Source organism: Myotis daubentonii, chromosome 10, assembly GCF_963259705.1.
Source record: "Myotis daubentonii chromosome 10, mMyoDau2.1, whole genome shotgun sequence".
NCBI classification, from domain to species: domain Eukaryota; kingdom Metazoa; phylum Chordata; class Mammalia; order Chiroptera; family Vespertilionidae; genus Myotis; species Myotis daubentonii.
Window position 1 is genome coordinate 33641133 of NC_081849.1, and position 16251 is coordinate 33657383.

General features: G+C 40.1%; 1 protein-coding gene and 1 non-coding gene across 2 annotated transcripts in view; both read left to right on the forward strand.

Moving 5' to 3' along the window:
* MGAM (maltase-glucoamylase) overlaps positions 1-16251 on the forward strand; it is a 77348-nt gene that overhangs the window by 12666 nt on the left and 48431 nt on the right. The window contains exons 3-9 of the mRNA XM_059712021.1: positions 815-900; positions 9466-9586; positions 10475-10584; positions 11138-11289; positions 12064-12235; positions 13881-13980; positions 16039-16151. Of these exons, the coding sequence (XP_059568004.1) occupies positions 815-900; positions 9466-9586; positions 10475-10584; positions 11138-11289; positions 12064-12235; positions 13881-13980; positions 16039-16151 (854 nt within the window). The remainder of the gene's footprint in view (positions 1-814; positions 901-9465; positions 9587-10474; positions 10585-11137; positions 11290-12063; positions 12236-13880; positions 13981-16038; positions 16152-16251) is intronic.
* On the forward strand, positions 7204-7310 carry LOC132211663 (U6 spliceosomal RNA). Its single transcript, XR_009447548.1, has one exon. It is a non-coding gene; the product is annotated as a U6 spliceosomal RNA (small nuclear RNA).

Below are 16251 nucleotides of genomic sequence, written 5' to 3' on the forward strand. Positions count from 1 at the left end.
CCAGTTTCTAGATCAGTGGGCTCCCTTTAGGAGACTTTATGTTTACATAGGATGCCACCAACCTGGTCTTGGGGCTTGGCACCCAGAAGGGACTGCCTGTTGACTGAGCAAGCAGAACTGAAGTTGCTGTGGTTAGAGTGATAACATTCAAGACAACATGTTCTCTGTGCAAACCTACGGTGATCCAGCCGCTGGGGTGGAAGTGAAGGACCAGAGCAGAGTCTGAAGACTTTTCTGTGTAGGGCCAGAGGCTTAATGTTCAAGACCAAGCATGTCAAACTCAAAGGCTAACATGGGCCAAATAAATGAGGCATGTGGCCCATGGGCTGTGAGTTTGACATGCTTGCACTACTGTGGGCCAAGTGGTCTCTATCACAAATATTTCATTCTGCCATTGTAGCACAAAAGCAGATATTGGCAATACATAAAAAAACTGGTGCGACTGTGTTCCAGCAATACTTTATTGAATAATCAGGCTGTGACCTGATTTGACCCACGGGCCATAGTTTACTGACCCTTGGACTAGAAGAGGAAGACTTAGTTTCTGTTCAAATAGCGGAGTCAGACTCCTTATTCTTAATGCACTGTCTCATAGGGCAGGGTCTTGGTGGTAGAAGGTGATGCAGGTGTGCATGGAGGTGAATGCAGTCAGCAGGAACAAAGTGAGGCTTTATGAAGTGAATGCATTTCAAGGACATGGAGAGAAACCCGATCAGTAGTGGAATTCATATAATGGGAGTACAGGGATATCAAATGCCTGAGATGCTAAGTTGTTCTAATGGTCATTTTATATTTGCTTTTGGGATAATCTCAGATTCTGGAACGGTTACCCCCCCTGAGTGCCCCGTGGTCAATGAATCGGAGCGGATAAACTGCATCCCGGACCAGTCACCCACAAAGGTTTGAGTTCTGGGTCTTGTTTTCATTGAGGAGTTTATGCTGCTGGAAAGCTTTTTTGTTTGTTTTTATGGATTTTGTTTATGTTTATCACTCCCAGAGAGTTTTCAATGCAGCTCTTGGAGGCTCAGGCAAATTAATCTTCTGTCAATGATTGTATGATAGAACAGCTTTGGGAGAGGAAGCATTGGAAGATACTTTTGGGTTTACAGGCTCAGCAAATAGAAGTGCAGGCTGCCCAGTTAAATTTGAATTTCAGATAAACAATGAATAGTATTTTAGTGTAAGTATGTCCCAAGTAAGACTTGGGACTTATACTGTAATGGTTTTGTTTCTTACCTGGCAACACTTCTTGGTTACTGGTTTTCTCTAAGTCTGTTACTGCCTACTGCCTCTGTTCTTGGCCTTTCTCTGTCAGTCTCCCTCCTTTCACAATTTCAAAAGGTTATCTAGGATCTACAATAAAGTCATACACGTGCATAAAACATTTAAAATAAGGACAAAGTGTGAAGAGCCATACTTTGAAAGAAGAAGATAATAAGTACCAGATTAAGATAGTGCAGGCATCTGGATGTTTGCTCTAGGGCAGGGTTTCTTGATCAGGAGCTGAAGTCCAGCTGAATATAATGATTATAAAATATATTAAACCTACCATATCAGTCACCTTTCACTTAGAGAATGAATGAGAGCAAAATGCAGCCTCCGAGTGAAAGTCCACTGAAATGACAGAGCTGTGTTAGACACAAAGGACACTCGCTGCAGGTGATGTGTGGGCACATGGCACTCTCTCACTTGTCTCTGTAGCCATCCTGTTGTCAGTGGGCTGGGACAGTCTGTGCTGTGCTTGAGAGCTAATGTTTTGGCTTATCTAAAATAAAGATTCTAACAGCAAAAGACATTTTCTGTTTTTCCCCTGTAACACTTCTGGAGGCTAGATGTCCAAAATCAAGGTGTGGGTAGGGTTGGTTCCTTTTGAGGGCTCTGAGAAAGAATATGTTCCTTGGCTCTCTCTTAGCTGCTGGTGATGACTGTCAGTTCTTGACATTCCTTGGCTTATAACTGCATTACTCCAATGTCTGCCTCCATCGTTACATGGCATTCTCTCTCTCTCTCTCTCATTCTCTCTCTCTCTCTCTCTCTCTCTCTCTCTCTCTCTCTCTCTCTCTCTCTCTCTCTTTCTGAAAATACATCCAAATTTCCCATTTTTAAGGGCACTGGTCATATTGGATTAGGGGCCCACTCTTTTCCTGTATGGTCTCATATTAACTGATTACATCTGCAACAATCCTATTTGCAAATAAGGTCACATTCTCAGGTACTGACTATTAGGACTTCAACATTTATTTTCTGGGGATACAATTCAGCCCATAACACGGACAAAGTCACATAGATGGGAAGTATGGAAACTGTTACAACTTGAGCCTTTGGTATTGACTGAAATGTCATATGTGCTGAGTCAGAGAGAACTAAGGCAGCAAAGAGAGAACAAACAGATTAGGGATAAGCCATAGGATTAGATGGGCTGGGCCTCTGAGGAAGCTGGAAGTTAAGGTTGATAAGGCAAACAGAGCCAGATAAATTGGAGTAGAGAAAATGACTATGAACTGCAGATTGGAGCAGAGTGATGGAACAAAATGAGTTAGGAAGCCCAGAGGCTGTGTTGAAGGCAAGAGAGATCCAATCTGATATAGAGTTAATAATCAGGAAATCCCCAGGACAGGATAAAGCAGTGCCTAGACCAGCTATCCAGGCACAGAAGGGCAGCAAGCCTGCTACAGTAGCTGTCATCCTGGTTAGACCAGTTTACTTTACCAAGACTACTGTGGTGTTCACTCCCCTTCCTTCACCTGGCGTCTTAACCTGACCTTCTCTTGGATTAGTGTAGAGACTTGCCTGCTTGGAGTAAGAGAAATGAGGCTGAATATAAAAGATGGATTTAGAATTTGGAAGACCTTCAGAGTCAGGTATCAGAGGTTGGTTTTTCATACACAGCAGCTTGGAGTAGCCATTAGAGGCTGAGTGGAATCATGTAATGAGAAACAAGGAGAGACTAAAAGGCTTAGAAACAAAGGAAAAAGAAGATACAAAGGAGAAAGAAAAACAAAAACAAAACCACTTCAGTATGGGGCCAAATGCCACAAAGTTTAATATTTGGGGTTATAGCTATGTTCACTTAAGCGATCTATCTATCTATCTATCTATCTATCTATCTATCTATCTATCATCTATCTATCTAAAAGGCTAATATGCAAAGTGTCCCCTCAGGAGTTCAACCGGAAGAATGGGAGTTCAGTCGCTCGCTATGACATGCAATGATCACCAGGGGGCGGCACAGAACATGGCGGGTAGTCAGCAGGGTACTGAGGGAGTGAGGGAAGGAGGAGGCAGGGAGGTGGGGAGGGGGGGATCCTGTTTGACCCTGATTGCCGGCCAGGCCTAGGGACCCTACGCATGCACGAATTTCGTGAACCAGGCCTCTAGTATATATATATTTCTTGTCATAGATTCTAGTAGAGGAGATAAGCTAAGTAAGTAAATGACTGGGAAATGAAACAAAAATTCATACGATCTGAGAAAAAAAATACTCTTGGGATCAGAAAACAGAAGAGATTATTATCAAGGAGAAGGTAAAATTTTGGAATTAGATATACATAGGATTTTGACAGAGATGGGAGGGATGTTAAGTGATTTCAAGATACAAGAGATGGTGTAAATTGAGTGACAGAAGAGGAAATTGTGGGGCATATATATGACATAGTGAATGGTCCCATGTGACCAAGATATAGGGTGGATACCAGAGAGAAGCTAATGTTTAAGACTGAAAGGTAGATTGGAGCTTGATGATAGAGGTCCTTTATTTTTATTTTTTGTTAATCCTCACCTGAGGATATTTTTTCCATTGATTTTTTTTAGAGAGAGTTGATGAGAGAGAGAGAGGGAGAGAGAGAGAGAGAGAGAGAGAGAGAGAGAGAGAGAGGTTGATAGAGAGATAGAGAGAGAGAGAGGTTGAGAGAGAGAGAGAGATGAAGGATGAGAGAGAGAGAGAGAGAGAGAGAGAGAGAGACAGAGACAGAGACAGAGAGAGAGACAGAGACGATAGAGGTCCTTTAACATGCTGCTTTGTCAGTAGGAATGGGAAGTTGTGGTCCAGGTATGTTGTACCTAAACAGGATGTTTGACACACTAGGTTTGCAAGAAGTTGATCCATCCCCATTTACTTGCTTCTGTCACTGTGTATTAGGAAACAGGTTGCTCAGAAGCCAGCCTAGAGGACCAATGCATCCTAAGTCTGTTCCCTCTCCTTCCCCGCCCCATCTTGTTCCTGGCTATTGGTAAACATCAGATGTCTTTGCTGCTTCAGTAATGTTTCTTTGGTGTTTTATTATACGAGTTTTTAATAAATGCTGTGAGGTATTGCCCTCCTCACCAAATCTGCTCTCCCTTCTCACCTATGAGATTTCGGTTAGTAGTTCTATTGTGCTTCTAGTCTCTGGGGCAGAAACAGAAGAACTTTTGCCTGGCTCTCTCCTTTATCCCTTTGACCAGTGTTTCATGTATTTTAGTTAGTTTAGAACATTTTTCTTAACAATGTTGTCCAGAACAAGCACTTGACTTCCATTCTCACTGTGCTCACACTAGGCCATTGTGACCACATGCTTGGATTGTTCCAGTAGCCTCCCAGCCTCTCTTCTGAATCCCATTTATCCTCATTTATTCCATTATATGCCTGATTGAAACTGCTGTCTTGAATGTCTTACTTTTATTATATTTCTACCTAATTTGAGCACCTGTTCTCTATTGGGTCACATTCAAACACTTCATTGTGTTGTCTAAGACAGGTGCTAGGAGACTGGGCCTGAGTGAGTCACCAGCATTAGCCATCACTCCATAGAAACATAATTTATGAACACCATACCTTGAAGCAAGATGGATGATCGAAAAAGAACTAAAGTATGGATAGCTTAAACCTGAACAGGAGAAGAAATTCTCAGCTCAATTATAGCTGCTGGTAGTGCCCAAGTCTTTACATGAGCCTCATTTTTAGGGCAACACCCTTTCTTTGTAGGATACCAGCCACTACTGTTTCTCTCTCTCTCTCTCTCTCTCTCTCTCTCTCTCTCTCTCTCTCTCTCTCTCTCTTTCTCTCCTTCGCCTCCCCCCTCTCTCTTCCTCTTTCTCCTAAACTGAGGTACAACTGAGAGAACATTAAATTAGGTTCAGGTGTACAAAGTGATGATTTAAATATTTGTATATATGGCAAAATGATCAACACACTAAGTCTAGTTAACATCTGCCACTATACATAGTTACAAAATTTGTTTTTTTGCTGTGATGAGATCTACTTTTAAGATCTACTTTCAAATATGCAATACTTAATTTTATAACTATAGTCACCATGCTGTATATTACATCCCTATGACTTTTTTTATTTTATAACTTGGAATTTTTACCTTTTGAACCAATTCATGATTCCTCCTCTTCTATATGACAACTAAATTTTATAAATATCTTGTCTATCCACACTCAGTCCTTTGATGATTTCATCCAGTGTCATGTTTATCAGTGGTAACCCCTATGTGCCTACATATCAGAGGAATGCCTCTACCCTAAATCACTTTCCTGAATTCCACATTTATCTATGCAACTGCCAATTCAGCATCTCCACTTGGATGTCTGATAAGTACCTCAAAACAAACATGTCAAAATTGAACTTTTGATCTCCCACACTTGTGCACATACCGAAACCTGCTCTTCCTGTAGCCTCACCCATCTCTATAGTGGCAACTGTTAACCTTTTGCCCCTTGCATTCAGAAAAGAATTACAAAACTACGAAGAAAATAAAGGATCCTATGTAATAAAAGCATAATATGCTAAGTGTCCAACTGTTCATTCGATAGTTCGTTCGACTGTTCTACCAGTCACTATGATGCACAATGACCACCAGGGGGCAGACGCTCCAACCGGTAGGTTAGCTTGCTGCTGGGATTAGCCGATTGGGACTGGGTGAGACTGGGTGAGACAGGCAGGACATACCCTGGAGCCCTCCTGCAGTCCCTTCCCGCCCCGATTGAGACTGGGTGAAACGTCCCCAATCGGCCCAAATCTCCGGCCAGGCCAAGGGACCCCACAGGTGCATGGATTCATGCACCGGGCCTCTAGTATAATATAAAATAGTAATTAATTTATTTTCAACTTATTTCTATAACTTTTTTTGGATTTCTATCTAGATATTATGTCTGAAAATAATGATAATTTGGTTTCATATTTTCAGTCTTATAAAAAGTTTTCTTTGTTGTCCTATTGTATTGTTAGGACCTCTAATATAGTTTTAGTTACAGGAATTCATAAACACAGGTCATCTAGGTTTTTTTCTTCTTCTGATTTTAAAGGGAATGTTTCTGACATTTCACCATTTGGTAGATACTCACTAGTTAGCTAAGGAAGTTACTGTTTGTTCCCAATTTGCTAAGAATTTCATCATGAACAACGGATGCATTTAAATGATTATATGGTTTACTTCCTTTAATAAGTTATTGTGAGGGACACACAAGTGGATTTTTTTAATATTAAAGGATCCTCGTATCTCTGGAAAGAATACTACTCTGTCAGTATTGACTATGTTGTTGATTTCTGAAAAAGCTGAGGGTCTTTTTTTCTAAGCTTTTGCATTTATGTCCATGGATTAGACTGGGCTCTAGTTTTCCTTTTTCTTTCATGCCTGACTTTGGCATACAATACTTGTTTGTTTCTTCTCCTCTCCTTTAAGTGTAAGAAGCACTGGGGTTGGAGGAGTCTTGGACATGGGTGGAGCAGAGATTGATTACATCTTAAATTGTCTTCAGGATCTGGCTTCCACCTGTGAGAGCAACTCAGTTCCTCTCTTTGTGTTTGTGCAGGAGCCTATAAGTTCATTATGTGAAAAGTAAAATATCTTTACTTTTTGTCTACTTTATCAGTTACTAAGGGAGCTCTTTAAAAATATCTCATCGCCGAAACCGGTTTGGCTCAGTGGATAGAGCGTCGGCCTGCGGACTGAAAGGTCCCAGGTTCGATTCCGGTCAAGGGCATGTACGTGGGTTGCGGGTACATCCCCAGTAGGAGATGTGCAGGAGGCAGCTGATGGATGTTTCTCTCTCATCTATGTTTCTAACTCTCTATCTCTCTCCCTTCCTCTCTGTAAAAAATCAATAAAATATATTTTTAAAAAAAATAATAAAAAAAAAATAAAAAATAAATAAAAATATCTCATCATGTATACCATCGTTTTCAATTGTACCTTGTCAGTCTTTAAAACTTTTCTGTAAGTGCTTGCTTTGGCAGCACATATACTAAAATTGGAATGATACAGAGAAGATTAGCATGGTCCCTGCCCAAGGATGACATGCAAATTCGTGAAGCGTTCCATATTAAAAAAAAAAAAAAAAATTCCCCCGTAAATATTTTGAGTCCTTATTATTATTTACATATCAAATTTCCTGGTCAATTGAACCTTTTACCATCAAGTAGTGTCTCTTTAATAATGAATTTTTACTTGAAGTCTATTTGTCTGATATTACTCTAGTTACACTAGCCTTTGTTTAGCATTCTTCTCACATATCTGTTTAACCAAACACTTTTATCTTAGTGCTTTGGTGAGCTTAAATTTTGAGTGTGCCTCCTTTCAGCAACTTAACTAATTTAAATGCAATCAGACTTTTTATTATCTTCAAAGTATTTATCTTTTTAATTAAGTATTTAAGACATGGTAATTGAAATACATTTTTTTCTAGGTCTTATTTTGTGTTTTCCATTTTTTTCTTTCTTCTTTTTTTGTTAATCTACTGCTCCCTACTTCCTACCCTCATATACATCTTTTCTTGCCTTACATTTAAATTTTTCTCTCAAATTTTAATTCTCATGTCCCACTTAAAGGGGCATATTTGTGGCGTGGGTCTCCTTCTTCTGTGTGCCTTCTGTCCAATTCAGGTTGTCATGTTTTAAAGCTTCTTTCTACAAGTATTTTCCTGGGTTTCACATACTGTTTACTCTGTTGTTTATATGAGATATGCTCTGCTTCTCTTCCCACTTCTCCTCGTAGCTGTTCAGCTCCACTACGGGACCTGTGTATTCAAGTTGGCCACTCTTTGGTCTTTGCCCTTTCCACTTTAATGAAGAAATCGTTGAGTTCTGGGGAGCATACAGGAACCATTGTGTTCAGCACCCATTTCAACACCTTCTCTTTTCCTGTTATACTGAAGTTTCATCTGAGTGGGGTTTTAAAGAAAAAAGCAAAAACTGCTAGTTGAAGTTGAGTTCACAGTGACACCTGACCCCACAGCAATATAAACCACAGATGGGCATCATTTTTCCATCCTTAATATGGCTATTGGCATAAAAATTAACATTTGATTACACTAAGTGTTTATATAGCTAAGCTATATCCTCCTGAAAATGTGTTCAGCAGATTCTCACCCCAGGCCATAGAAAAAAGGAAATGGTCAGAGAGAATGAAGGTTTGGTCCTAGTCTTCTCAACAGCTAACTGAGCCTCCTCTGGCAGGTCACGTCACCTCTGTGAACCTCTCCCTCGGGGGCCTCAGGTTCTTCATCTGTAAAATAATGTAGCAGGCTGTATTTGTATTCATTAGCTATTGCTGTGAGACAAATGGTCCAAAACTTAATGGCCTAACACAACCAACATTATTTCTCACAGTTTCTGTGGTCAGAAATCTGGCCTTTGTCCAGCTGGGTGCTTTTGGCTCAAAGTCTTTCAGAAGACTGCCGTCATGGTGTTGGCTGTGATTGTGGGGTGATCCTTCTCAAGCTCATTTATGTGACTGTTGGCCACTTTTCTGTGCTCTAATTTACTCTGTTGTTTTTGCCACATTCTATATACAAATCACTCGGTCTACTAGCCACATTCAAGATGAGAGGTTTCTTTGTACTTTTCCCTATGTAACCTAGTTGCTTCTCCAGAATTAGTTGAGATGAGAAAGGGATTGTGTTCATTTTAGTCTCCACTTGATTCAGTCATTAACTGTGGTATAAGGCAGGAAACTTTCTTAAATAAGAATTGGAATCGATTCAGGTTTCAAGGAACAATTTTTCTCCGCCTTGGGATGAGTGGAGAGACTAACTAACTAAATAAATGTCACATATATAACCTCACACATTTAAAAGTCAAAGCAAAATTGATCTTAAAGCTTTTGAATAAAGTTGATTATCAAGGCTTTGTGTTTTAAAGACCAAACCTATGTATATGAAACTCCAGTTGAAAGTTTGGGTTATTGTGATGTACCTATATTGTAGTTTAGAATATTTAAATTTATCAGTTTCATTGTGATGGCAGATGTGGACTGCATTGTGGTCCCTATATTGTTATATAATAGCAGTAACTAGGAAGAACATTTGAAGGAAAGATTGGTTTTGAGTACAAGTTCTGCATGGCCTGGGACATAACACAGTTTCTCTAAATATCAGTTCCCTTATTTGTAAAACGAAGTGAATGGTATCACAAGTGCAAATTGTGTTTGTAAACGACCGTTCTAGTAACAAATGGAGTTACTGTGACTAAATCTCTTATTGCAGGCCACCTGTGAACAGCGTGGCTGCTGCTGGAAACCTCAGGGGCCCATCAGTGTGCCCTGGTGCTACTATTCTAAGAGTCATGGCTACCAGGTGGAGGGTGACCTTGTGAAGACAAATGCAGGTAAGCCAGACCAGGAGGCGGGAGCTCCAGACTCTCTGGAAACTGGCTCTGTTGGCTCCAGAGGAGAGCCTCGGCGAGATGCAGTTTGCTCTGCAGGGCCACACTCATGCATGTGACTGAAGCTGGGCGCTGCTCTTAAACAAGGACTAGAATTTATTTTGGCATCAAGGAAAAATCACTCCGTCTTGGGACTTCAGAGACATACTCTGTTTCCGACTCTCCCTTCATGTAACTTCTTCGTAAACATCATCACTTCTTTGGTCCCTGTTTCTAACATTTAAAGAGGGGGATTTGAACTCAGTAATCTGAGACTACTTAATGTGATTTTAATGATGTGAAAGTAATTCCAATTTTTTCAACATATTTGGAAAGTTAGCCAATGTCAGTGTGCATGGACTAAATATCCCCTCTTTTCCCTCCCACCCTAAAATATAGAGCACACTAATGACCAGCCAGGGGAGACTACTTTGGGGAGATTCTTAGCATAAAGGAAGGAGCATGTTCCCTAGCCAGACACTCTTGGCCTGTCAGGCTTTTCTAAGGTCTCCACTCTCATCTGGCTTAGGTAACTAGGGAGATGGCATCAATGTACATGAGCACCTGTAATGTAACAGGAGAATAACCAAGGAGGAATATTGTATACATACAGATTGTGGGCTGGTAGAATGAGAGTTTGGCCTTTTGGGGGGAGGTTTCCAATCAAATTTTGTAGAAGCGAGGCATGGTTTTTGGATAAGGTAATGACGGTACCTAGCTTCAGATTGTATGAGCACATGATGGGGAAATAAAGGCTTTTCACCAGGCTTTTTGACACAAATGTTATTTTTTATGTCTATTTTTGTAAATGTGCACAGCCAGCTTTGTAAACCTTTTTCTTCTCTATATTAGGATTCACAGCCCAGTTGAAAAGGATGCCTTCTCCATCCCTGTTTGGAAATGATGTCAACAATGTCCTTCTCACAGCGGAATATCAGACCTCCAATCGTTTCCACTTTAAGGTTGTGGTTTGTTTATTTTTAAAAATAATCTGTTTTGAGAGGTTCTTATTTCCTACCCATGACTGCAGTTATTACAAAATAGAAAATTTTGCTAATGGAGGTATTTTTCCTCTACTGTCATTATTCATACTTAGCACCTATATGTCAAAGGCATCTATAGCCTTCCTTCAATGAGATAACTTCATACTAGTATATACATTAGAGTTTACTGGTGAACTTTGTTTTTCATTTGTTTGCCCTTAATACCATGTGAAATGTAGTAGGGAGGGAAAAACATGATCACTTCTTTGAAAATTCTAGAGATAGTCCATCTCTTCAGAGTTGGAGTGTATATTTCTACCTAAGGACTAGCTTAGGCCCAAGTATTCAACATCAGAATTTGATAATATAATGTATACATGCACCTTAGACATAATGCCATTTGGGTCAGTGCCTGAGTTCCAGTACCATGAGCACAGATAGTGGGAAGCACTGGTGTGGCAGGGATGCTTCTATTTTGAGAATACAGACAAGTTATTATTTTGGCTTTCTTTTCCTTCATCTCTCTGGATAGTTAACTGACCAAAAGAGTGACAGGTATGAAGTGCCGCATGAACATGTCCAAGCCTTCAAAGGAAATGCTGCTCCTTCCCAGACCTATGAAGTTAAGGTCTCCAAACAGCCATTTAGCATCAAAGTGATCAGAAAAAGCAACAATTTAATCCTGTAAGTTTGGAAAACCTATCTGGGGAACAGAGAAGGAAGGGGAAGGGAGCTTTGCAAGCCTGAGGAAGGATTCATTTCAATATTTTTAGAGGTTGTAAGCATCCTGTTGGAGGCCAAACTCTCCACCTCCAAATGAATATACTTTTTCTTTGCCTACCTTCCTCTTTCCCCATCCCTCCATGTTTTTTGTTTTGTTTGTTTTTTGTCATTACTAAGCTTTTTAAAAAAATATATTTTATTGATTTCTTACAGAGAGAAAGGGAGAGAGAGTTAGAAACATTGATGAGAGAGAAACATCGATCAGCTGCCTCCTGCACACCCCCCACTGGGGATGTGCGCAACCCAGGTACATGCCCTTGACCGGAATCGAACCTGGGACCTTACAGTCCGCAGGCCGACGCTCTATCCACTGAGCCAAACTGGTTTCAGCACTAAGCATTTATTGTAGACCAGTCACTAGGCTGTGTCCTTTTTCTCCCACCCTCCCTTTTTTATCTAGTCATGTTCATCCACTAGTAACTGTTTATGGAACATCTGGTATAATTCAGGTCATGTGGTAGGGTGTCTATGGGACAAATCTAAGAAATGTACCACATGGTACCTGCCCCCAGGAAGTCCTGATCTCTAGGTGTCCAAGGAAAAATGTCACAGGAGGACAAATGGGGCCTGTTAAGTAGGGGGTATTGAGTCATTGACATGGACCACTTTTCTAATCAGTTGTGTTCTCTCCACCCCACTTGCCCACCTGTCCCTGTGTTTTCTGTCTGTGTCTAGGTTTGACTCAAGCATTGGGCCTCTCCTGTTTGCTGATCAGTTCCTGCAGCTCTCCATCCGACTGCCCAGTGCCAATGTGTATGGACTGGGAGAACAAGTGCACGGACAGTACCGCCATGATATGAATTGGAAGACCTGGCCCATATTCGCCAGAGATACAACTCCAAATGGGGTAAGGTCACAGGATGGACCCTCTTCACTGAATATTATAGTCTCATTCCTGAAGGTCACCCACCAGCATACAGTGTAATGACTAAGTATAAGATGCTAAGATGAGGCTGTCTGGGTCTGAATTCTGGCACTGCCAGTCACCAGTTACGTGGTTCTGGGCAAGTTACCTCTTTGTGTCTTCAGTTTTTCATATATAAAATGGGGGCAATATATTTACCATAGGGTTGCGATGGAAATTAAATGAATTGCTATATAGAGAATCTCTAGAAGAGTGTCTGCTACATAGAAAGTTATTGACAACTATTTTTATTTATATCTTTCTTTCAAACTAACTAGTTCTAGAGAAAACATTTACTGATATTGACTCTGCACAATATTATGATCTCTATATTTTAGGTTGACCTTTATAAATCACCAACTAACCATGTTTGTCAGCAAAACAGGATAAAATATCACCTAAAAATATTATATTAATCATTCTTTGTGTTAAGAATGTTTGGGGCAGTGAAAGAGTCAAATTTTATTGTTATTGTTATTTTATTGTTATTGTTGATAATTTATTATTTCTTTTGCTTTTTTGTTTTGACAAAGCAGAGGTATTTTCTAGGCTCAACAATACAGGTCTTGTTCAGCTACTTTCCTGACTAAGTGGAACTAGTGGCTGGATGAAAAGAGATCATAGAATAATTTATTGATTATTTTTATGCATTATTACTATTTACCAAAAGAACTTTGAAAAAATAAGTATAATTTACTCCATTTAACAGACTAGGAAATGGGGACTCAGAAAAGCCAAATAAACCCCAATGTAAAAAAAAAGTTTGTAAGTAACAGCAATAAAATTTAATAGCTGGAAATGGCTGATGATAGTTCTTTAACAAGGAGCCCCGGATCCTTGCTACTTGAAATGTGTAGCATGGGCACCACTGTGTGAGAAATGTGGGCTCTCAGCTCCCTCTTCCATCTACTGACTTAGAATCCACATGTAACTAAGATTCTTATATGATTTGTATGCACACCAAATTCTGAAAAATTCTGTTCTAGAGTAGTGATTCTCAAACATGACTACACGTTGGAATCACCTGGGGAGATTTAACAGACCATCAGTGCTTGCTTCCATCCTCAGGGATTCTGTTTTACTTGGGCGGGGATACAGCTCAGGTTGAGAACTACTGTACTAGTCGAACGTATGGAAGACCAGCTCAATTTCTAAACTCTACTGTTGTAAAGACTAGAAGACCCGGTATCTCAAGAAGAGCTCTAGTTGCACATTAGAAAGGCGCCCGATTCTTATTAAGGCTTAATGGAGCTTTTTCGGCGGGGGCGGGGGTGGGGGGGGGGGTTAGGTCAGGAAAGGCAAACCTCTTTGAGAGGAGAGCTTTTCAGAACTCCAGATATCACATGCTCTCACATTCCTTTTAGATAAATGGTCATAGGTGGCTTATTCAATATGTGAACACTTCTTTACTGGTTAGCATCAACTAAATATCCACCTTATATTTTCAAAGTTTAGTTATGCCTTCTTTAATCATGAGTTCCCTGTCAATTACTCACATGATTAACACTGATTTCCTAACTCATTTCTGGCCAAGTGGAGTTTAGACTACTAGATTGTAAATTTGTGGTTTTGAATTATCTTTCTGCAGGATGGAAATAACTTGTATGGTGCACAGACATTCTTCCTATGCCTTGAGGATGCTAGTGGATCGTCCTTTGGAGTGTTTCTGATGAACAGCAATGCCATGGGTAAAGGACTAAAGGAATAGTCATGAAAAAAGAAAGGATCAGAGGGATCTTCAGTCCCTTTTTTACAGCGTGATGATGAAGGGAATGGAGCCCTTTAGGAATGGTTGAGCCATAGCTGAAGGCCTTGTATGTGATGAGTAGGGGTTTCCCTCCTAGCTTATGACCTTCCTGAATGTGTTTGCCTCTGTTGGAATATTTTTCTATTATAGAGTTAAGACAGCAAACTATAACCTATTCAGAGACACTTTCTATCATTTTGCTGTTCTCCTTTAGACTTCATCCAGAAGAGGGGTTGATATAAGCTCAGGTGGGAAATAGCCAGTTGCTCTTGGCCTGATGATGAAGTAACTGGGCCTAACTAGGGGGCTACAACCGAGCAGTGAATGTCACATTCAGACACTCCAAGGGTAGCAAGATAAAGGAGTGGCAAGGGTCATGTGGAGCAAGATCAGATTAAGACCAAAGAGTGTAACATTATAGGATTCTAGAAAGTAGTTGAAGATTTTAGATTAGATCGATGATTCTCTTTTTCTGCCTGCAAAAGTAACAATGGATTCTAGTGGCAATGAATCAATCAGCACAGGAGTAGAGATGTATCAGACTCTCCCAGGGTTGATGGTGGGCACAGGATATTGATCCCAAACCTCTTTTCAACTGAGGGTCAATGGACTAGATCCATGACACTCAGAGCGTGGCCCACAGATGGTTCACAGATTGTGTCAGTTCTACAGTAAGATGAGTATAAAAATCAAGAGTAAACATTGTTGTAGCATCCAAGTGCATGCATACACCATTTCCTAGTAATTCATTTTCATGTTATTTTATAAAAGTATCAGTTTAAAAAGAATTGGAAATTTAAAAATCAGGATCTGATCCTTCACTACAGATCATCTGAGAATCTCTCCAGGTGATCTAAGATTGTTATAAGATACCTAATAGAATTTTAGATGATTCTGAGATACCTAGTATTCTAAGAACAGATTGAGATAGTACAAGGATTATACAGTGTCAGGTAGTTGAAAGGAACCAGATAATAAGGGAAGGAACACAGGACCCTAGATACTCTGTGTGAGTTGCTCCCATGGCTGCAGAGTACATTTCAGTAGATTTTGAGGTCTTTTATCTCTAAATGCAAAACAAGGTATAGGGAGACTCACTTCTGGGATTTGTGATTGGTGCTTTGAGGGACTGTGAATTTACAGCATCATATCTGACTTTGTTTCTAGATTGGCTTTTGCTTGGTGTGAGATTCATTGAGGCTACTGCCTCAGTGGGTTATATTCCTGCAATAATGGTGGATGCAGAGTAGGAACAGCATGTTATATAGTTATGAATGTCAAAGAAAAAGAGTTTCTCTATCCCCTTAAGTTTAATATTTGGGGGCCTGTGAATGAAACTGACAAAGGACAGGTTAATAAGAGAAAGGACGGAGTTTATTTACACATGCAACATGCATATGCATAAGCGTGCTCAGTGGAGAGCAGCTCAAGGGAGTGTTACAATTTGGAGCTGAAATATCATCCTAATAGGTAAAGGTGAGGGGGATAAAGGCATTTATGATAAAAAAAAAATTACTTCTTAGAGGAGCTGGGAGGGATGAAAAGCACCTATGGGAAAGCAAATGACTTTTCAGGAAGATAAACAAGCCCTTAGGACAGCGGTTCTCAACCTGTGGGTCGCGACCCCTTTGGGGGTCGAACGACCCTTTCACAGGGGTCGCCTAAGACCATCGGAAAACACATATATAATTACATATTGTTTTTGTGATCAATCACTATGCTTTAATTATGTTCACTTTGTAACAATGAAAATACATCCTGCACATCAGATATTTACATTTGACACTCCAGTCACCAATTATCTAAATCTGTCACAGAACCAGTGCTTAGACTCCCATGTGCTGCCAGGGTGGACTTTGATTGTCAGTTTGTTCCTTTGTATACAAAATCTTAGGATCACTTTATTAATATTCAGATGGCCACTATCCTCTGATCTAAAGCTTTGTAATTATCAAAAATAAATTCTAATTTTTATTTTCTTCATTTTTAATCTATCAAGAGGTTGCCCTCCAGCCCACACCAGCCATCACTTACCGCACCATTGGGGGCATTCTGGACTTCTATGTGTTCTTGGGAAATACTCCAGAAGAAGTGGTCCAGGAATATCTAGAGGTAAAATTATATCATGATGACGACTGGGAAAGTCCTAAATAGCACAAAGAAAAGCAAGTTTACTATGCAAGTGTGACTCATGAAAATCTGCTTATAAATA